The sequence below is a fragment of the Chiloscyllium plagiosum genome, unplaced genomic scaffold, assembly GCF_037043375.1.
Source record: "Chiloscyllium plagiosum isolate Xiang-an unplaced genomic scaffold, Cpla_swu_hap1 HiC_scaffold_31, whole genome shotgun sequence".
NCBI lineage: Eukaryota > Metazoa > Chordata > Chondrichthyes > Orectolobiformes > Hemiscylliidae > Chiloscyllium > Chiloscyllium plagiosum.
Window position 1 is genome coordinate 16,523,192 of NW_028270169.1, and position 22,109 is coordinate 16,545,300.

A 22,109-nucleotide genomic window follows, 5' to 3' on the forward strand; every position below is an offset into this window, starting at 1 on the left:
ACCTTTGCTCTCTAGTTCTGGACTCCCCTGCCGTGGGGAAAAGACCTTGACTATTCACCCTACCCATGCCCCTCAGCAGCACAAAGGCCACCTGTAGTGCCCCGAGTTGCTCTGACTGTAAACACAAACTCAGCAAAAGAGGCTAAACACCAGGATCCACTTGGCTCTGCAGCAGCCCAAGCCTTTCTTTATAGAGAAGCGAAAAGCAAGTGCAGTTTGATTCTCTTATTCAGAAGAGTCTGTCAATGCAGCACAGTCAGATGCTGGAAACATGCGTATTTAGTGTCAAACTGAAGAGAAACACTATTAAAAATTAATTTACAAATGCATGTTTATTTGTGCAGTTGTAACCTGATCTTTGGAACACTGCTGGAGATTGAAAGGTCAATTCAGAAAAAGTAACTTAGTGCAGGCGCCACATTTACAGGGAAGTAAGAACCAGGAACCACACCATGATGAATATTTGATACTAATACAAACAGCCATATGAGTTATGTTTCAATGCCAGACAACATGAGCGAGCTATGAAGCAGGGAGACGTTCAGGACCATGGTTGATTAGGTTGCTGATCTAAGCACAAATGTGAACAGAGTCCACACATCTTTCCACTGAAGGGCAGGAGCAGATAAGGGAACCATAATCAGTGTGATTCGAGTGCAACCTGTTTCTCCACAGGGTAACTTGTACTCACATAGAAACATTTGCAATGGAGAGGCAAACAAAAAAAAAAGGCAGTAATGGGGCTTATCCTATGCCTGTAATACCTCAGGAAAACAGCCCACACAGTACCTGGCCTGGTATGTGCTCCTCATACCCCAAACGTGATGTATACGCATCTTCTGCACGGACACAATCCATGGCGTGCTCCACTGTGGGTGCAGTCCAACTGTACACCTGGAAAGGGGTCGCTATCCTCTCAAATGGGTGTCGCTGAACCCTACACACCAATTAGTGCACCAGTCAATACACTTTGATTCAAATGTTTCACTAAACCACTCCCATCATACTGTATCCCATTAAACAAGCAAGTAACATCATTGCAAATGTATCATGGAAGCTAGTGAACTCTGATATCATGGCGGTGTAGCCAATTCCAGAAGCAAGCACCACTATCCAGGAGAATTTTGTAAAAGAATTTCAGATCTGGAGCTGTAGAAGACTACAACTTTCGTACATTCGGTCAGGTGCTGGAGAGCAATGGCCAGACTTCAAATTACAGAATGATGCAGAGAAGTAATTGTGGAATCGCCCTCCACAAAGCTGGACTGAGAAATGTGGCAAACACGTGTTTGCATTGCACTGGTATAAAAAGGTCTGGTCCCTGTGCTACCATTAGGAATTCAAGAACTTCCATCACAACTGAGACAGTCACATGACGTCAACATGTAATCACAGATTATTAATATTCATCATTGGGGCGGCACGGTGGCTCAGTGGTTAGCACTGCTGCCTCACAGCGCGTAGGACCTGGGTTCGATTCCGGTCTCGGGCGACTGTCTGTGTGGAGTTTGCACAGTCTCCCAGTGTCTGTGTGGGTTTCCTCCGGGTGCTCCAGTTTCCTCCCACAGTCCAAAGATGTACAGGTTAGGTGAATTGGTCATGCTAAATTGCCCATAGTGTTAGGTGCATTAGTCAGGGGTAAATAAGGGAAACTCTTCAGAGGGTCGGTGTGGACTAGTAGGGCTGAAGGGCCTGTTTCCATACTGTAGAGAATCTAATCCAATCCAAATGAAGCTTTCACTGAAGACATACCAAGTTAAATTCTCAATGAACCACAAAAGCTTCAATGTACTTCAGAGTTAACTTACAAATCTCTGTGGAAATAACTGCACAGTTGTGTGAAATTTAGGTTCAGTAATATTTAAGGGGCTGTCTTAGAAAATCTTGGAGCAAACAGGAGATCTGATGTTGTGATTGGTCCAGCGCTGGTTTCTGGTGTGATTAAATTTAACTCGGTGCTTTTCTTTACTTAAACGTGAAGGGTAGCACACGTTCAGTCCTAACTATGTGCACGTTTCTTATCCATCATTTTTATACTGTCAAATGCCTGAAAAGCAGGTGGTACCATGTATTTATGAACATATAGATCCTTTATCATAATGTGTCCTATGGCATTTCATGGGACTAAGAAAAGAAAATATAATGCTGAAGTACATTAAACATTAGGTCTGATGACCAAACACTTGTCAAAGAGGCAGGTTTTAATGAGTTCCTCGAAAAGGAGGAAAGTGACATAGAAGTGTAGGGACAGTATTCCAGAGCTTCGGGGTCAGACTACTGAACAGCTATCAAGAATGCAGCAATTAACTCAGGAATGCTCAAAAGACCAGAATTAGACGGGTGCAGACATAGCAAAGGATTGTGGGGCTAAAGGACATTATAGAGGCAGGGAGTGGCTAGACCACAGTCTGATTTCAAAACAAGGAGGTGAATTTAAACCTAAGACATTACTTTATCTTGAGTCAATGTAGACCAGCGGGTACAGGAGTGAACGGGACTTGGCAAAAGTATGACACTGGCTCCAGAGTGAATCTCCAGTGAAATTATATCACTGCATTACCATGGTCCAACAAACTTAGAATGGAATTCAGCAAAATTACAATGCTCTTTAAACAAAGTCTTGTGCCGATTCATCATCATCTCCTTGTTTTGCGTTCAATCCTGTTGGGCAAAAAAAAAAACCCCAAACTTCCATGGTTTTCTTTCAGACATTAGGTCTGCTGTAATGTGCTTTAGATAGTTGCTAACTCCATGATAATAAGCTGGGCCTCAGTCTGTAATTGTAGCCTTTACTGGAATTGCTAAGGGGAAATGAACCACTGAACTTGGAAACAAGACTCAAATTTAAAATCACTCCACCATTTTCACATTTGTACTGCCTTCTGTGGGCATAGTAGATGATGATTTCAATGTCAATAATTTTTTTTTCATACAAGGACAAACTACCACAGATGCTGTAAATCTTAAATTAAGAAAAAACTGGAAATACTCAGCAAGATAGCATTGTTGGACAGAAACAGAGTTATCTTTTAGATAGAGATGACCTTTCATCAGAGCTATTCCCCCATTTCATTTAGTTAGTCGGAGCATGTTTCTCAAGCTAGTCACGTTACAGGAATGAACACTATTATACAATGACAATTCAGATTAGTGTAAGTCTTACCGCTTCTTTTGCAAGGCAGCAAAATTCTTTTTGAAAGTTGGACTGATCTGGCTCAGCAATTCCACCAGGGAATGGCTCAGGAAGCTGGGGTTAGCTGGCTTGGGGTTGAAACTGTAGGCTGTCGACCTGTTCCAAGCAGAAAATTCAGAAGAAGAATTAATTCCATTTAAAAAGGGTTACTTGTTGTAAAATCGTTACAGATTTAACTTAAACCTATATCCAATTACACACACAAGCATGTAGATAAAAGGCACAATTCTTGGACAGTTTCCTTTCGAGGGCTCCACTCACCATTTACTTACAGTACAATACGGCACAGGAATAGGCTCTTCAGCCCACCAAGCCTGTGCTGATTCCTAATCCTTATTTAGGCAGACTACTTATTGCCCATGTGCATTTTCTACCACTCTGTTCGTCTCCTGTTATGTGTCTATCAAGTAACTCCTTAAATGGTCCCAACGTGCCTGCATCCACCACCCTCTGTATGAAACATTTTCCCCCACACTTTTCCCCTAAACTTTCTCCCTCTCACCTTGAACCTCTGCCCTCTTGTAGGTGACCTTTCTAACCCATCTATGCCCCTCAATTTTGTAGGCCTCTGTCAGATCCCTCCTCAGTCTCCATCGTTCTAATGAAAATAATCAGTTTATCCCACCTTTTCTCATACCTAAAACCCTCCAGACCGGACATCATCCTGGCAAACTTTCGCTGCACCCTCTCCAAAGCATCCACGTCCTTCTGAAAGTGACAACCAGAGCTGCATGCAATATTCCAAACGTGGCCGAACTAAAGTTTGGCAAGTTATGTCACAGCTGTATAAAACTTTCATATTCAATGCCCCAGCAGAAGAAGGTAAGTGTGCTATATGCCTTCTTGACCACCACCTCCACCTGTGTTGCCTCTTTCAAGGAGCTGTAGACCTAGATCCTCCATAAGTTAATGCTCCTTAGGGTTCTGCCATTTATTGGAGAATTTGCACCTGAATTTGATCTTCCAAAATTCATCACCTCACATTTGCCCGGATTAAACTCCATCTGCCATTTCTCTACCCAAATCTGTAATTATATCCCACTGTATCCTTAGACGACCCTCCTCACTATATGCAAATTCACCAATTCTGGTGTCACCCACAAATTTACAATCAGCCATCTACATTTTCCTCCAGATTATGGGCGTTTAGCACGATGGCTAAGTGGTTAGCACTGCTGCCTCACAGCAACAGGGACCTGGGTTCAATTCCAGCCTTGGGCGACTCTCTGTGTGGAGTTTGCACATTCTCCCAGTGTCTGCATGGCTTTCCTCCCACAGTGCAAAAATGTGCAGGTTGGTGAACTGACCATGCTAAATTGCCCATAGTGTCAGAGAGGTGTGGGTTAGGTGCATTAGTCAGGGGAAATGTAGAGTAATGGAGTTGGGGATTGGGTCTGGGTGGGTGGAGCGTCAGGGTGGACTTGTTGGGCCAAAGGGCCTGTTTCCACACTGTAGATGTGCTACAAATAAAAGGTCCCAGTACTGATCTCTGCAGAACACCATGGGAGGTATTCCGGAGACTGCTACCCTAGAGGCCATATAATTTAGTTTGGGGGTGGGGGTGGGGGTGGGGGTGGGGGTGGTTGGAGGCAGATACCTCTACGGAAAAAGAGTGACAAAGGGAATACACCAAGTACACGGAAGTCCTGACAGGGCCGTTCTTCTGCTATTCCCAACCCAAGGCTTTGAGACGATTTGGAGCTGATGTTAGCTACGAGTGTTACATTGGATTGAATTTATTGTCAAGTGTACTGAGGCACAGTGAAAAGCTTTGTCTTGTGAGCAATACAGACAGATCACAGAGTTAAAGAGTTAAGTAGCATAGATAAGTAAATAATAGGTAAACAGTGGCAAAATCAAAAACACAGGTATAGGTGAATGTTAAGAGTTTGAGAGTCCATTCAGTATTAACAACAGCAGGGTAGAAACTGTTACAAAACCGACTGGTGCGTGTTCAGGCCTCTGTACCTTCCTCCCGATGGTAGAGATTGTAGAAAAACATTGCCAGGGTGGGATAGATATTTGAGAATGCTGGTGGCCTTTCCTTGATAGTGGGCCTGGTAGATGGATTCTATAGATGGGAGGTTGGCCTTTGGGATTGCCCGGGCCGAGTTCACTACTCTCTGTAACCGTCTCCGATCTTGAATGGTACAGTCGCCATCCCGGGTAGTGATACAGTGTTACATTGAGTGAAGCTGCAACAGTCCAGGAGTCAGGAGCAGTGCAGCGATCTTTGCTGATCAGGCATTGCTGGACTCTGCCATTGACAAAGTCTCTATAAGCTGCACAAATCATTACCTTGTCCTTAAGGACAAGGGATAACTCACCAACTAGGAATTTATTCCCATTTTGCAGCCAGTTAAAATCAACTCATGCGAAGTTTTCCACCCACTAAGCATCTGCAATTGCCCTGTTCAATCACAGCCTAACTGGGAAGCACAGGTTAAAGCAGTCCCTGGCCTGCTAGTTCCAGTCAGGAGCTTTTCTTACAAGCAAGGTGCTTGGTTTACATCATATCCATCATGTGTCAAGTTTCCAAGTTGACCTTGTGTAACCGTGGGGGTGTCCCCAGCAGAAATCAGAGATATTTCCCTCTCTCCCCGAAACATAACAGGAAGAGAGAAAAGAAAATCAATCCACACAGAAGGAATAAGACTCCCCAGAAGCACAAGCAGACCAACAGAAAAGAAAACTTACTGATTTACGTAGAACCCTCGGGTTGAAGCAGTGATACTGACATGCCGATCCTCCATGGTAACCACATACAGGTACATCAGATCACCGTGCATCTTACGGTTACCTGGTGGAGGATTCCAGCCACTCATAGTTAACACTTTCAGGCACTGCAGAGGCTGCAGAAAAGGGAAAAAAGCCAATTAAAAATACAGCAATGCAATTTAACACATTTACACAGCACCTAATGACAAAGCTTTGTAACAAGGTTATAGGGAAGCATTAACTGGACAATTATGGAAACTTAGTAATATGTTGGAATAATGATTTAACATTTTGTAATACTCCATGTTGCATGTGACAATTCTGTATCAAAAATTGCCACAGCACCAAACATTCCTAAGCAAAGACAAAGACATAATCTGTGACCACGGTGCATTCATCATCTCTACACCAACTGGTACAGTCAACCACACCATCCTCAGCGCCATTGCCCAGATTTACGGCACTGGCCACAGATGACCCAACCCAGTCAAAATATAGCAAAAGGCATCTGCACAAGATCTTCTCTTCTCAGGAATTACTTCTAGATAGATTTTGACAGCCAATTTTGGATAAAGCACCATTTCCTCCAGGAAACTATTGTCAAGACTGAAGCAAGTGTGTCCTCTTGCCACCCAGATCTGATTATCAATTCCACTCTTTACCCTCATCTGTGACCTCAGGGATTTTGCCGACTCTTAGCCTCAGCACACCCTGTTTGACCTAGGGCTCAGCTTTCAATCCTAGTACAAAGATATTCCAACCCAACCCCACCCCATGCACCACACACGTCCCTCATTCAGCTCCCTTCTGCTGAACCTCTCAATGCCTTTGTCAGCTTCAGACTTGATTGTTCCAACGTTGTCCCCTGGGCCAACCATCCATCAGGGGACTCTCAGCACTCCAACCCTGAAGGCCGTTGATAACCAGGAAGAGAATGCTTCAACCTATGCTGTCCCATCATTCCTTACTCTAAAAGCAACACTTCAATTCGCCCATGGTCAATTATGAAGTAGAAACCTTTGCTGTGTGTGCAAACACCATTAGAATCTGCACCAGTAGACAGAATGGCTCACCCTCACTTTAATTAGACAGACCACGAATACAACTTGAAGACAAATAAACAGTTTTGCGCCACATCATTAATCTGAAATATTCACCCCGATCCTCTCTGTTGTGCGACCTGCTGCAGCATTTGCCATTTCAACCTCGTGTTTCTAGTATCTGTAACATTTTGCTTTTGTTGTACCTTTGCATCCTTGGTCTGAGGCTGGAGAAAGAGCAAAGGGCGCTCCTTGCTGCCAGGGAGGATATGCTCAGGGGGCGTGCAGTCAATTTGCTCCAACTCAGAGCCTTTCCTCTTGCGCTTGCCAGTCTCTGAAAACAAAATGTTTCAAAATTTTAAGAGAAACCAGTGACGCAATTCCTTCCCATCAGCAACTACATTCCTCACTTTATTCAGTGCCACCTCTGCCCACAGTTGACAAAGCACAGTAGAATAAAATGGATGGATTAGTTAATAATGGATCAGATTTATTTTATGTTATCGAAAAACTCATTGTCAAAAGCATCCCCAGAACAAGCACTTTAATCCACAATTTATTTGAAGTTGTGACTTCCGTCCCTCACTGCCTTTTAAAACTTCAGCTCCTGTCACAGCTGTCAAACACCAGCTACAGAAATAAAACATCTGTCTTTGGTTTTAAGCAGCTGAACGTTGCAGGGCTGGTCTGCCTCCCCCCCAGCCCCACATGCACTGAAATCAAATCACGGTCAACAGTTCAGGCTGCAGGAAAATTTTTTTAAAAGTGGTCCCTTCATACTTCAGCATGGGTTTTATCATGAGAATTTAATCAAATAAAAAAAACACTCCAATTTTCTCCATTTCTGAAGGTGTTGCTCAATTGCATCACCACAAACATCACTTTCTGGCATCTTTCATTATTTCTGTGAAAACTACTGGCAATAACAGCAATAGGCAACCCATTCCCTGATGTCTGCACACAGTTCCAATACAAAACACTAATGTGCCACTCAGACCCAGGATAAGGAGAAATCAAGAGGCAGTGGTGTTATGGTATTGTCACTGGACAGACAATCCAGACTCTCAGGCTGATGTTCTAGGGACACGGGTTCAAATCCCACCAAAGGCAGATGGTGAAGTTTGAATTGAAGAAAATCTACTGTTGATTGACATAAAAACTCAACTGGTTCCCTAACCACCTTTAGGTGAGGAAATCTGCCCTTCCTACTTGGTCTGGCTGTCATGTGACCCCAGACACACAGCAATATGGCTGACTCTTAATGCCCTCTGGGTAATTAGGGATGGTCAAAAAAATGCTGGTCTAGCCAGCGATGGTCACATCCCGTGAATGAATAAAAATAAATTACTCAGAGGGTTGAGGGGCTTTGGAATTCTCTACCACAGAAGAACGGGGAAATACAGTACATTTAAGGTAAAGATTGATAGATTTCCAATTCTGTTGTGAGTAAATGACTTTGAAGTGTTCGCTCAGCCAGGATCGTATTGAACAGCAGAGCAGCTAGACAGGCTGACAGTAAGTAGTAAGGAGCAGCACAGCAGCAGCAGTAATCTGGATTGGCCTTCAGAGATGGCCCAATTGGCAGGACATGTGCCCGAGTCACTAATTTCCAGGTTCAGGGCATGAGCTGAACAATCAAGGCTGATGCTCCAGCACAGTACTGAAGGGAGAGCTGGAAAGCTGAAGGTGCCATCTTCTGGCTCAGATGTTAAACGGAAATCCTGTTCCCCTCTTAGATGGATGTTCAAAAGACCCCTGGCACTATTTCCAAGAGTAGAAATTATTACCAGTGCCCTGGCTAATGTTCATTCCCTCAATCAAAATGACAAAAAAATCAACAGACTACTCAGTCATTCTCACAATGTCATTCATGAAGGGGTGCACAACGTGGCTGCTGCATTTCCAATGTTACAAACAGTGACAACACTGCGGAAGTACTGTTCCGGGTGTAAAGCACAGATATCCAGCAGCCATGAAACATGCTGCATTGATGACAGTCTGTCTCTCTCTCTCTCTCTGCAGGGCAGAGGCGACCTTCAGTATTCTTTGGTGCCAGAAAACAGACTCAACATAGATCCATATTTTTTTCCCCTTTGTTATCAGCTAAATTAACTCATTCATTCACCTAGGAGACAGTCGAATACTTGATAAAGTAAAAATCTAATGCTGCAATTGTAAGAATTATGCAATTTTATTTGGAATATACAGTGGGAAAACAGATGCTCGGATATGGCTGTTTGAAGAAAATGCAACGGTTTGTCTATCGCAACTCTTAAGGGTTAAGAAGTGGAACAGTTTGGTGCTCACTTATCGGTTACACAAGATCAGGAAGCTTTTGGAGATACTGAATTTGATATTTTTGAGAGATAAGCAGGCACCAAGTGCCTTTGGGTTGAAAACACTGCTTGGTGACAGCTTTGGATGGGCTTTCCTTTGCTTGCACGAGAGAGAATGTGTGTGTGTTTGGATTTAATGGGGATATACTTTAAGTTTGTATATTAGTAGTTAATAAGTTTTTCCATTCATTTATGTTAAACAAGTGCATCTTTTAACCAGTTTTGCTTACTTGTTTATTGATGCAACCTGGTGAGAGCTTATCTATCTTTAGACTGTGGTTAAAAGGTAGGCAAATTAACCATCCGGGAGTCTTTCAATTCATCATTTACATCTTCGTAACAGCTCGTGGAATAGGGGGCTTGATGACTATCACCAGAATTCCTCCAGTATGGAAGCAAGCCATTCAGCTCATCAAGTCCACACCAACCCTCTAAAGAGCATCCCACCCAGATCCACCCGCCTATCCTATCCCCATAACACCTCATTGCCCTTGGTTAATCATCGAACCTGCACATGCTTAGACTGTGGGAGGAAATCCACTCAGATATGGGGATAATGTGCAAACTCCATGTGGACATTTGCCCAAGGGTGGAGTCAAACCTGGATCTCTGGTGCTGTGAGGAGCAGTGCGAACCACTGAGCGGCCTTCTAAGGCAGTTTTCTACTAGGGTTAGGAGACAACACGGTCACCCTCTCTGGAAAAGGTGCCAATAGGAAGGCACTTCAATCTGGGTCACTGGTAACTTCCAGAGAATGCAAACAAAATTACAAAAAAGGACAGTTTATAAATCAAAGGCAACATGCAACTTCACGCTAGGATCTGAATTCCTCCACTCTCTTGTGGCAGCTTTTAGGGAATAGACACATTTCCTTCATTATCTCATGTGTACACATCAATGTGCAGTTCTCTTCTTACCTCCCAGATCTCCCTCGGTGAACAAACTCAGAAACGACAAAGAATTGCAGTCGATACCATTGTAGGAATCAGAGGGATCCAAGCTCTTCAGCAGGTCTCGGATGTGCCGCACGTGTATCCGGGCTTCACGGACAGTGTAAGGCTCTTTGAGAAGACACAAAGAAAGCTATTCACTTGTTGCAATTAAGCTCATTTTAAAATACTGCTGGAACAAAACTATTATGGGATGGGAAAGGCCATTCAGCCCATCTTTCCTTAACAATCCAGAGATATTCTAACATCCTGTTGCCATCACAATGCAGCATCTGACTGTTTCTTGAATGATGCTCAGACATTTCCTTTCACTACCTCAACTGGAAGTTCATTTTGCATGTTAATCGCTGTATGCAAAGCATAAAAAATTGCTGTTAAGCTGAAAGGGTATTCCTTTGTTCTGTCTTCAAGTTTGATTTGAAGGAATATTTTCCACAATTTTTAGATACATTTTAACGTGAGTTCAGCCATCTCCTTTCTGTGTTGAAACACACAAGTTTCTTTTGCCTTTTCTCAATTCTCCTGTCACCTGGGAGCAAATGTATGGACACTTTTCTTGGTGACCAGATCGGAATGCAGCATTCCAAGTACAGACTGACTGAAGCACGAAAGGTCTGTAGTTTCCAATGATAAATGTTGCCCATTTCCCTAGAAGGACACTAGAGACGGTCTTCAGACTCCGTTCCTGATAACTAAAAATTTTCATCTGATCAAAATTTCTAAACAATTCATTCATGGGACATGAGCACTGCTGGCTGAGCCAGCATCTCATACCCATTCCTAGTTGTCCTCAAGGAGGTGGTAGTGAGCTGCCTTCGTGAACGACTGCAAGTCTTTTGCTGTAGACAGATCCACAACTTGGTTAGGGAGAGTTCCAGGATTTTGACCCAGTGACAGTGAAGGAATAGTGATATATTTCAAGATGATGTGTGACCTGACAGGGGAAATGTACAGGTTCCCATGTATCTGCTGCCCTTGTCCTTTTACATTGCAGAGGCTCGGAATTCGGAATCTGCTGGCTAAGGTGCCAGGTGAATTTCTGCGCGTACCTTGGAGAAGGTACACATTGCTCCGAAGTCAAAATGTGTGGTGCTGGAAAAGCATAGCCAGCCAGGCAATATCTGAGTAGCAGGACAGTCAATTCCACATTCCTGATGAAGAGCTAGTGCTCAAAACATTGACTCTGCTGCTCCTCAGATGCTGTCTGACCGGTTGTGCTTTTCCAGCACATTTTTCAACTTTGATCTCCAGCATCTGCAGTCCTCACTTTCTCCACACTGCTCCTGGTGAAGGAAGTGATTGTTTGTGGATGTGATGCCAATCAAGTGAGCTGCTTTGTCCTGGAGGGTATTAAGGTGCTGCACCCCTCCCGGAATGCAGGGAATATTCCGCCACATTCCTGACTTGTGCCTTGTAGATGGTGGACAGGCTTTGGAGAGTCAGGAGATGAGTAACTCACAGCTTCTAGCTTCTTGTAGCCACTCTATTTACAGGCTAGTCCAGTTCAGATTCTGGTAACCCCTGGGATGTCGAGAGTTGGGGGATTCAGTGATGGTAATGTCACTGAATGTCAAAAGGGCAATGGTTAGATTCTCTCTTACTGGAGACATGTCTGGCACCCAAGTGGCAAATGACACGTCAGCCCAAGCCTGGATACTGTCCAGATCTTGTTGCATTTGAACATCGGAGGAGTCACGAATGGTGCTGCAAAATCATCAGTGAACATCTCACTTCTGACCTTATGATGTAGGGAAGGTCATTGGTGAAGCAGCTGAAGATAGTTGGGCCTAGGACACTACCCTGACGAACTCCTGCAGAGCTCTCCTACAGCGGAGGTGACTGACCTCAAATAGTCACAACCATCCTCTCGCATGCCAGGTATGACTCCAACCAATGGAGTTTTCCCCCGATCCTTAGAGATTATGAATAGCCTTAGCAAAACTGGAACATCTGAGCTTTTAAACTGTGCTCCATAGAGCTGTAGAGATCACGTATCAAGTTTAACACTGCCATTAAACATCCAGATATCCCAGACAGCTGACACTAAATTATCCTTAGCGTTATGTGCAAAATATATCCAGCAACAAAACAGTACTAAGGAACACGCCTTTCCAAACCTTGAGGCCCACAAATTTCAACAAATGACAAATCAAGAGCTGGGAAAAAGTCAAATGAATTGGATTAATTTTGTTAAAGCCTGCTGAGACAGGTGTAGTTGAGACAACCATTGGTGGGTGAAAGACCATATGCACAGCTAGGGAGTCGTTGGTATGGAGCTGGGAACTAAGATAAAATGGTAGTGTGGCACAATGGCTCAGTGATAGGCACTGCTGCCTCACAGTGCCACGGACATGGCTTCAAATCCAGCCTCTGCCAACTGTTTGCGTGGATTAGATTAGATTACTTACAGTGTGGAAACAGGCCCTTCGGCCCAACAAGTCCACACCGCCCCGCCGAAGCGCAACCCACCCATACCCCTACATTTTACCCCTTACCTAACACTACGGGCAATTCACCTGACCCTGCACATCTTTGCACTGTGGGAGGAAACCGGAGCACCCGGAGGAAACCCACGCAGACACGGGGAGAACGTGCAAACTCCCCACAGTCAGCCCCCTGAGGCGGGAATTGAACCCGGGTCTCTGGCGCTGTGAGGCAGCAGTGCTAACCACTATGCCACCGTGCCATGGAGTTTGCACATTCTCCCTGTGTCTGCATGGGTTTCCTCCGGGTGCTCTGCTTTCCTCCCACAGTCCAAAAATGTGCAGATTAGGTGAATTGGCCATGCTAAATTGCCCATAGCGTGTGTTCAGGGATGTGTAGGTTAGGTGCATTAGTCGGGGTAAATATAGGATAAGAAGGGACTGGGTCTGGGTGGGTTTCTTTTTGGAGGGTTGGTGTGGGCTTGTTGGGCCAAAGTGCCTGTTTCCACATTTGTAGGGGTTCTATGATTCTATGATAGAATTTTTCAGTACAGAAGGAGACCATTTGACCCAACAAGTCTGTACCAAAACAGCTACCCAGCCAGTCCCACTGTCCAGCCCAATATCCATCGCTTTCAAATACACATTCAGGCAAGTTATTTGGGTGGAACTGAGAAATAAGAAAGGGATGATCACCTTATTGAGATTGTATTATAGACCCCCTAATAGTCAGAGGGAAATTAAGAAACAAATTTGTAAGGAGATCTCAGTTATCTATAAGAAAAATAGAGTGGTATTGATAGGTGATTTTAACTTTCCAAACATAGACTGGGATTGCCATAGTGTTAAGGGTTTAAATGGAGAGGAATTTCTTAAGCCAATGTACAAGAAAATTTTCTGAGTCAGTATGTGGATGTACTGACTAGAGAAGATGCAAAACTTGACCTCCTCTTGGGAGATAAGGCAGGGCAGGTGACTGAGGTGTCAGTGAGGGAGCACTTTGGGGCCAGCGACCATAATTCTATTAGTTTAAAATAGTGATGGAAAAGGATAGACCAGATCTAAAAGTTGAAGTTCTAAATTGGAGAAAGGCCAATGTTGATGGTATTAGGCAAGAACTTTCAAAAGCTGATACAGGGCAGATGTTCGCTGTAAAAGGACAGCGAAAAAATGGGAAGTCTTCAGAAATGAGATAACGAGAATCCAGAGACTGTATAATCCTGTCAGGGTGAAAGGGAAGGCTGGTAGGTATAGAGAATGTTGAATGACTAAAGAAATTGAGGGTTTGGTTAAGCAAAAAGAAGGAAGCATATGTCAGGTATAGACAGGATACATCGAGTGAATCCTTAGAAGAGTATAAAGGCAGTAGGAGTATACTTAAGAGGGAAGTCAGGAGGGCAAAAAGGGGACATGAGATAGCTTTAGCGAATAGAATTAAGGAGAATCCAAAGGGTTTGTACAAATACAGTAAGGACAAATGGGTAACTAGGGAGAAAATAGGGCCCCTCAAAGATCAACAAGGTGGCCTTTGTGTGGAACCGCAGGAGATTGGGGAAATACTAAACGAGTATTTTGCATCAGTATTTACTGTGGAAAAGGATATGGAAGATATATAGAATGTAGGGAAATAGATGGTGACACCTTGAAAAATGTCCTTATTACAGAGGAGGAAGTGCTGGATGTCTTGAAATGCATAAAAGTGGATAAATCCCCAGGACTTGATCAGGTGTATCCTAGAACTCTGTGGGAAGCTAGAGAAGTGATTGCTGGGCCTCTTGCTAAGATATTTATATCATTGATAGTCACAGGTGAGGTGCTGGAAGACTGGAGGTTGGCTAACTGTTTAGGTAGGGTGATAAGGACAAGCCAGGGAAATATAGACCAGTGAGCCAAACGCCAGTGGTAGGCAACTTGTTGGAGGGAATCCTGAGGGACAGGATGTACGTATTTGGAAAAGCAAGGACTGATTAGGGATAGTCAACATGGCTTTGTGCGTGGGAAATCATGTCTCACAAACTTGATTGTTACTTCTTCAAAAAGCTCAAAGAGGACTGATGAGGGCAGAGCGGTAGATGTGATCTATATGGACTTGAGTAAGCCGTTCGACAAGGTTCCCCATGGGAGACTGGTTAGCAAGATTCGATCTCATTGTCTACAGGGTAAACTAGCCATTTGGATAAAGATCTGGCTTGAAGGTAGAAGACAGAGGGAGATGGAGGAGAGTTGTTTTTCAGATTGGAGGCTTGTGACTAGTGGAGTGCCACAAGGATCAGTGCTGGGTCCACCAGTTTTCATCACTTATATAAATGGTCTGGATGCGAGCATAAAAGGTATATTTAGCAAGTTTGCAAATGACACCAAAATTGGAGGTGTAGTGGACAGCGAAGAAGGTCACCTTGGATTACAATGGGATCTTGATCAGATGAGCCATTGGGCTGAGGAGTGGCAGATGGAGTTTAATTTATATAAATACGAGGTGCTGCATTTTGGGAAAGCAAATCTTAGCATGACTTATACACTTAATGGTAAAATCCTAGTGAGTGTTGCTGAACAAAGAGATCTTAGAGTGCAGGTTCATAGCTCCTTGAAAGTAGAATCGCAGGTAGATAGGATAGTGAAGGCGGTGTTTGGTATGCTTTCCTTTAATCGGTCAGAGTACAGGAGTTGGGAGTTAATGATGCGGCTGTACAGGACATTGGTTAAGCCACTTTTAGAATATTGCGTGCAATTCTGGTGTCCTTCTTATCAGAAGGATGTTGTGAAACCTGAAAGGGATCAGCAAAAATTTCTAAGGATATTGCCAGGGTTGGAAGATTTGAGCTACAGGGAGAGGTTGAATAGGCTCGGACTGGTTTCCCTGGAGCGTCAGAGGCTGAGGTGTGATCTTATTGAGGTTTATAAAACCATGAGAGGCATGGATTGGGTAAATAGACAAGGTATTTTCCTGGGGTGGGGGAGTCCAGAACTAGAAAGCATAGGTTTAGGGTGAGGGGGAATAGATATAAAAGAAACCTAAGGGGCAGATTTTTCACACAGAGGGTAGTGTGTGTATGGAATGAGCTGCCAGAGGAAGTGGTGGAGGCTGGTACAATTACAACATTTAAAAGGCATCTGGATGGATATATGAATAGGAACGGTTTGGAGGGATATGGGCCAGGTACTGGCAGGTGGGACTAGATTTGGTTGGGATATCTGGTTGGCATGGACAAGTTGGACGAAGGGTCTGTTTCCGTGCTGTACATCTCTAGGACTATGACATATCCGGCTCTAGTGAGAAACTTCCAATGCACTCTCTCAGGCAGTGCATTCCAAATCCTAACAACTCTCTGCGTAAAGAAGTTTCTCCTCAGATGATCAAGTAATGGTTCAGTAGGCTATGGCCCATTGGTAGTCAAATGAACAGCAGAGAAAGAGAACAACAGACCATGGCTATTTTCTCTTTCAACGTGATTGATCACAGAGCACTCATTAATGACTGGTTGAAGGCACAGTGGGCTCACAAGGTCTGGCTCATCTACCACCTGGAACTACATTCACACCTGTGTATTCCCACCCACAAACCAATTAATACAGACCAAGGCTCCTGGAACAGGACAACGGTTGTTAATGTAAAATACATCAGGAAACAGTGATTCCAGTCATACAAAGTATGGATTTTTAAAAAAATCCCTAAGATAAGAGAAAAGAAACATGGAAGTAACACAGCCCACTGCCCAACTCTGAAGTGGGAGACAGTACAATACCTTCAACTACTTTCAGATTGGAACCTTCCTGCAGGCCTTCGATGGATTTCAGTTCAGAGAAGTTGTCCAGAGCATTTCCATCCAGCTGTAGAGAGAAGCAGGTGCGATGGCAGGTGTCCTCTCTATCCATAAGGACCTGATGGATCTCCTGCACCATCTCCTGTGGAGAAACCTAGGACCAGAAAGGCACACACATTAGCAACAACGAAATGAACCTAGACCATGTTAACACGGTCAAACATTCCCAGACCCCTCACAGGAGTAAAACATAACATTGAAAATGCATGGAGGTATCAGGATAGCCGATCAGGAGCTTGGCCAAAGAGATACTTAATGATAAGCAATTTAAAAAGGAGAGACAAGCCGAGAGGTCGAGGGAGGGAATTTCAAAGCTTAGAGTTCAGGCAGTGGAGGGCATGCTGCTGAATGAACAGCAATGGGAATTACAGATAGACAAGAGTCAAAACTGGCAGAGATCCAGGAAGGTCTCAAACAGCATGGGGCAGCACGGTGGCTCAGCGGTTAGCACTGCTGCCTCACAGCACTAAGGACCCAGGTTCGATTCCAGCCTCAGGCAACTGTCTATGTGGAGTTTGCACATTCTCCCAGTGTCTGCATGGGTTTCCTCTGGATGCTCTGGTTTCCCCCCAGAGTCCAAAGGTGTACAGGTCAGGTGAATTGGCCATGCTAAATTGCCCATAGTGTTGGGTACATTAGTTACGAGGTAAATATATTGTAGGGGAATGGGTCTGGGTGGGTTACTCTTCTGAGGGACGGTGTGGACTTGTTGGGTCGAAGGACCCATTTCCATAGTGTAGGAATATAATCTAACCTAAGCAACATCATCCCAACAGTTGGGTTCGAGTGCTAATCACCCTCATGTTTTGACAATAAAGCAGACACTCTGACCAACGTTTCCACAGACTGCAGTTGAAAGCTCATGGTTGATCAACACCCCATATTCCTCCATTTTGCACAGGCAGAAGTTCAAAGATAGCCCAACCTTCTTACCCACAAATAAATTAACTATTACCTCCGCCAGCTTTCAGGATGTTGCTGTCCTAGGTTTTATAATCAACATCATTCCATTTATTTTAAAGAAAGAGAGCAAATGACAACCTATCAGAATTCTAACAAGAATGGACAGGGCAAACGCAGGAAGGACGTTCTCCATGACAGCAAGTCCAGAAACAGGGATCTCAATCTAAAGACATAGGATGGAGTTGACAAGAAGTCTTCAGTGGCGGGCCCAAGGCATTCTCTGCCACAGGAAGCAGGTGAGGCCAAAACATTCAATGTTTTAAAGAAGTCGTTATAGAGACAGAGTTTTACAACATGGAAACAGACCCTTCAGTCCAACTCACCTGCACCGACCAAAAATCCCAATCTGACCTAGTCCCATTTGCCAGCATTTGGCCCATATCCCTCTAAACCCTTCCTATTCATATACTCAACCAGACGCCTTTTAAAAAGCTATCATTGTACCAGCCTCCATCACCTCTTCTGGCAGCTCATTCCATATAGGCACCACCCTCTGTGTGTAACATTTGCACCTCAGGTCCCTTTTACATCTTGCCCCTCTCATCTTAAACCTGGCAGCATGGTGGCTCAGTGGTTAGCACCGTTGCTTCACAGTGCCAGGGGCCAGGGTTCAATTCCAGCCTCAGGCAACCGGCAGTGTGGAGTTTGTACATTCTCCCAGTGTCTGTGTGGGTTTTGTCCAGGTGCTCCAGTTTCCTCCCACAATCCAAAGGATATGCAGATGAGGTAACTGGCCATGCTAAATTGCCCATAGTGTTCAAGGATGTGTAGATTTGATGCATTAATCAAGGGTAAATGTAGGGTTGTAGGGGAAGGGTTTGAGTGGGATACTCTTCGGACTTGGTAAAAACAATGACTGCAGATGCTGGAAACCAGATTCTGGATTAGTGGTGCTGGAAGAGCACAGCAGTTCAGGCAGCATCGAAATCGATGTTTCGGGCAAAAGCCCTTCATCAGGAATAAAGGCAGAGAACCTGAAGCGTGGAGAGATAAGCTAGAGGAGGGTGGGGGTGGGGAGAAAGTAGCATAGAGTACAATAGGTGAGTGGGGGAGGGGATAAAGGTGATAGGTGAGGGAGGAGAGGGTGCAGTGGATAGGTGGAAAAGGAGATAGGCAGGTAGGACAAGTCCGGACAAGTCATAGGGACAGTGCTGAGCTGGAAGTTTGGAACTAGGGTGAGGTGGGGGAAGGGGAAATGAGGAAACTGTTGAAGTCCACATTGATGCCCTGGGGTTGAAGTGTTCCTAGGGGGAAGATGAGGTGTTGTTCCTCCAGGCATCTGGTGGTGAGGGAGCGGCGGTGAAGGAGGCCCAGGACCTCCACGTCCTCGGCAGAGTGGGAGGGGGAGTTGAAATGTTGGGCCACGGGGCGGTGTGGTTGATTGGTGCGGGTGTCCCGGAGATGTTCCCTAAAGCACTCTGCTAGGAGGCGTCCAGTCTGCCCAATGTAGAGGAGACCGCAGCGGGAGCAACGGATACAATAAATGATATTAGTGGATGTGCAGGTAAAACTTTGATGGATGTAGAAGGCTCCTTTAGGGCCTTGGATAGAGGTGAGGGAGGAGGTGTGGGCGCAGGTTTTACAGTTCCTGCGGTGGCAGGGGAAGGTGCCAGGATGGGAGAGTGGGTTGTAGGGGGGCGTGGACCTGATCAGGTAGTCACGGAGGGAACGGTCTTTGCGGAAGGCGGAAAGGGGTGGGGAGGGAAATATATCCCTGGTGGTGGGGTCTTTTTGGAGGTGGTGGAAATGTCGGCGGATGATTTGGTTTATGCGAAGGTTGATAGGGTGGAAGGTGACACCAGGGGCCTTCTGTCCTTGTTACGGTTGGAGGGGTGGGGGTCTGAGGGCGGAGGTGCGGGATGTAGACGAGATGCGGCATCTTTAACCACGTGGGAAGGGAAATTGCGGTCTCGAAAGAAGGAGGCCATCTGGTGTGTTCTGCGGTGGAACTGGTCCACCTGGGAGCAGATATGGCGAAGGCAGAGGAATTGGGAATATGGAATTGGATTTTTGCAAGAGGTGGGGTGGGAAGAGGTGTAATTCAGGTAGCTGTGGGAATCGGTGGGTTTGTAAAAAAATGTCAGTGTCAAGTCGGTCATCGTTAATGGAGATGGAGAGGTCCAGGAAGGGGAGGGAGGTGTCAGAAATGGTCCAGGTAAATTTAAGGTCAGGGTGGAATGTGTTGGTAAAGTTGATGAATTGCTCAACCACCTTGCGGGAGCACAAGGTGGCGCCAATGCAGTCATCAATGTAGCGGAGGTAGAGATGGGGAATGGTGCCGGTGTAATTACGGAAGATCAACTGCTCTACGTAGCCAACAAAGAGACAGGCATAGCTGGGGCCCATACGTGTGCCCATGGCTACCTCTTTGGTCTGGAGGAAGTGGGAGGATTCGAAGGAGAAATTGTTAAGGGTGAGGACCAGTTCGGCCAAACGAATGAGTGTGTCGGTGGAAGGGCACTGTTGGGGACGTCTGAAGAGGAAAAAACGGAGGGCTTGGAGGCCCTGGTCATGGTGGATGGAGGTGTAGAGGGATTGGATATCCATGGTGAAGATGAGGCGTTGGGGGCTGGGGAAACGGAAGTCTTGGAGGAGGTGGAGGGCGTGGGTGGTGTCTCAAACGTATGTGGGGAGTTCCTGGACTCGGGGGGGGGGGGGGGGGAGATAGGACAGTGTCGAGATAGGTAGAGATGAGTTCAGTGGGGCAGGAGCATGCTGAGACAATGGGTCGGCCAGGGTGGTCAGGCTTGTGGATCTTGGGAACCGGGCAGTGCGGGGTTCCCGGACTATGAGGCTGGAAGCTGTGGGTGGAAGATCTCCTGAGGTGATGAGGTTCTGTATGGTCTGGAAGATCTGAATAGGAAGGGTTTAGAGGGAGATGATGGTTTGGTGATGGGGTGATGGGGTGATGGTCGAGGGGGCAGTAGGAAGAGGTGTCCTCGAGTTGGCGTTTGGCTTCAGTGGTGGAGAGGTCAGTGTGCCAGACTACCACTGCGCCCCCTTTATCCGCTGGCTTGATGGTGAGGTAGGGATTGGAGCAGAGGGATTGGAGGGCTGCGCATTGTGAGGGTGAGAGGTTGGAGTGGGGGAGGGAGGTAGACAGGTTGAGGCGGTTAATGTCCCGGCAGCAGTTGGAAATGAAGAGGGCGAGGGCAGGTAATAGGCCAGCGCGGGGTGTCCAGGTGGATGCAGTGTGTTGGAGGTGGGCGAAGGGGTCCTTGGAAGGTGGGCAGGAATCCTGATTGTGAAAGAAAGCTCGGAGGCGGAGGCACCTTTCCCTGCCACCACAGGAACTGTAAAACCAGCGCCCACACCTCCTCCCTCACCTCTATCCAAGGCCCTCCTAGCAGAGCGCTTTAGGGAACATCTCCAGGACACCTGCACCAATCAACCACACCGCCCCGTGGCCCAACATTTCAACTCCCCCTCCCACTCTGCCGAGGACATGGAGGTCCTGGGCCTCCTTCACCGCCGCTCCCTCACCACCAGACGCCTGGAGGAAGAACGCCTCATCTTCCGCCTCGGAACACTTCAACCCCTGGGCATCAATGTGGACTTCAACAGTTTCCTCATTTCCCCTTCCCCCACCTCACCTAGTTCCAAACTTCCAGCTCAGCACTGTCCCCATGACTTGTCCGGACTTGTCCTACCTGCCTATCTTCTTTTCCACCTATCCACTCCACCCTCTCCTCCCTGACCTATCACCTTCATCCCCTCCCCCACTCACCCATTGTACTCACTATGCTACTTTCTCCCCACCCCCCACTAGCTTATCTCTCCACGCTTCAGGCTCTCTGCCTTTATTCCTGTTGAAGGGCTTTTGCCCGAAACGTCGATTTCGCTGCTCCTTGGATGCTGCCTGAACTGCTGTGCTCTTCCAGCACCACTAATCCAGAATACTCTTCGGACTTGTTGGGCTGAAGGGTCTGTTTCCACATTGTAGAAATTCTATAATGATACCAACTAGCAGCAAGAGAAGGAGTGGCCTTTCAGGCCCTCGAACCTGGTCCATGGTTTAACAGGATTGTGGGTCATCCAATTGGGGACCCATCTCCATATTCCCTCCCAATCCCCAATAGACTCAGACTCCTTTCAAGGCAGAAATTCCCTACTCCCCATTCCTCTCAGCAATATCAGGTTGGAAACTCCTGGGAACCTGGTTCAGCTACTAACAACACAGGAGGCTTCATGTCTAGACCATTTGCAATCACCTTGAATTAACTCTGCTGCAGTTTCCTGGTAAGCCAAAGGCAGGAAGGAGCCAGAGAATAAACTGTATTGATTTAGTCCAAATGGTCAACAAATACCTTTTGGGTCAGCTCAGGATGAGTCGATTTTTAAGATCACAGAAGCTGAATTCATTCCCGACATTTGTTGGAAGAGTTTATCTGTCACAAGGCTGGACAGGAATGTTCAGTGAGCCGTCACGAATGCTGGCACTCACTGGCTGAAGGCGAAAACCACCAATGTGGATCCAGCCCCAGCCAGCTCAACCTTGCTGGGATGTAGATCACCTTCAGTTTAAACCTCCCCGTGGTTGTACAAACACTCGGTAAAAGTGCTGCTTGGATCAGGGGTGTGGAGGTGAACCCCCGAACACTCGCGTGAGCAAGAAAGGAAGAACCGGGGAAAGAATTGGGGTGTGCGTGTGTGGGGGTAAATCAA

The 22,109-nt window shown here is 45.9% G+C and overlaps 1 protein-coding gene across 5 annotated transcripts in view; it reads right to left on the reverse strand.

Moving 5' to 3' along the window:
• LOC122563959 (CLUH binding protein of NUMT mRNA a) overlaps positions 1-22,109 on the reverse strand; it is a 119,740-nt gene that overhangs the window by 41,721 nt on the left and 55,910 nt on the right. For all 5 annotated transcript variants that reach the window (XM_043718310.2, XM_043718311.2, XM_087977290.1 and 2 more), the window contains exons 3-8: positions 16,404-16,575; positions 10,205-10,348; positions 7,158-7,285; positions 5,891-6,045; positions 3,164-3,289; positions 790-937 (exon numbers count right to left, since the gene is read on the reverse strand). In XM_043718310.2, coding sequence (XP_043574245.1) covers positions 790-937; positions 3,164-3,289; positions 5,891-6,045; positions 7,158-7,285; positions 10,205-10,348; positions 16,404-16,575 — 873 coding nt within the window. The remainder of the gene's footprint in view (positions 1-789; positions 938-3,163; positions 3,290-5,890; positions 6,046-7,157; positions 7,286-10,204; positions 10,349-16,403; positions 16,576-22,109) is intronic.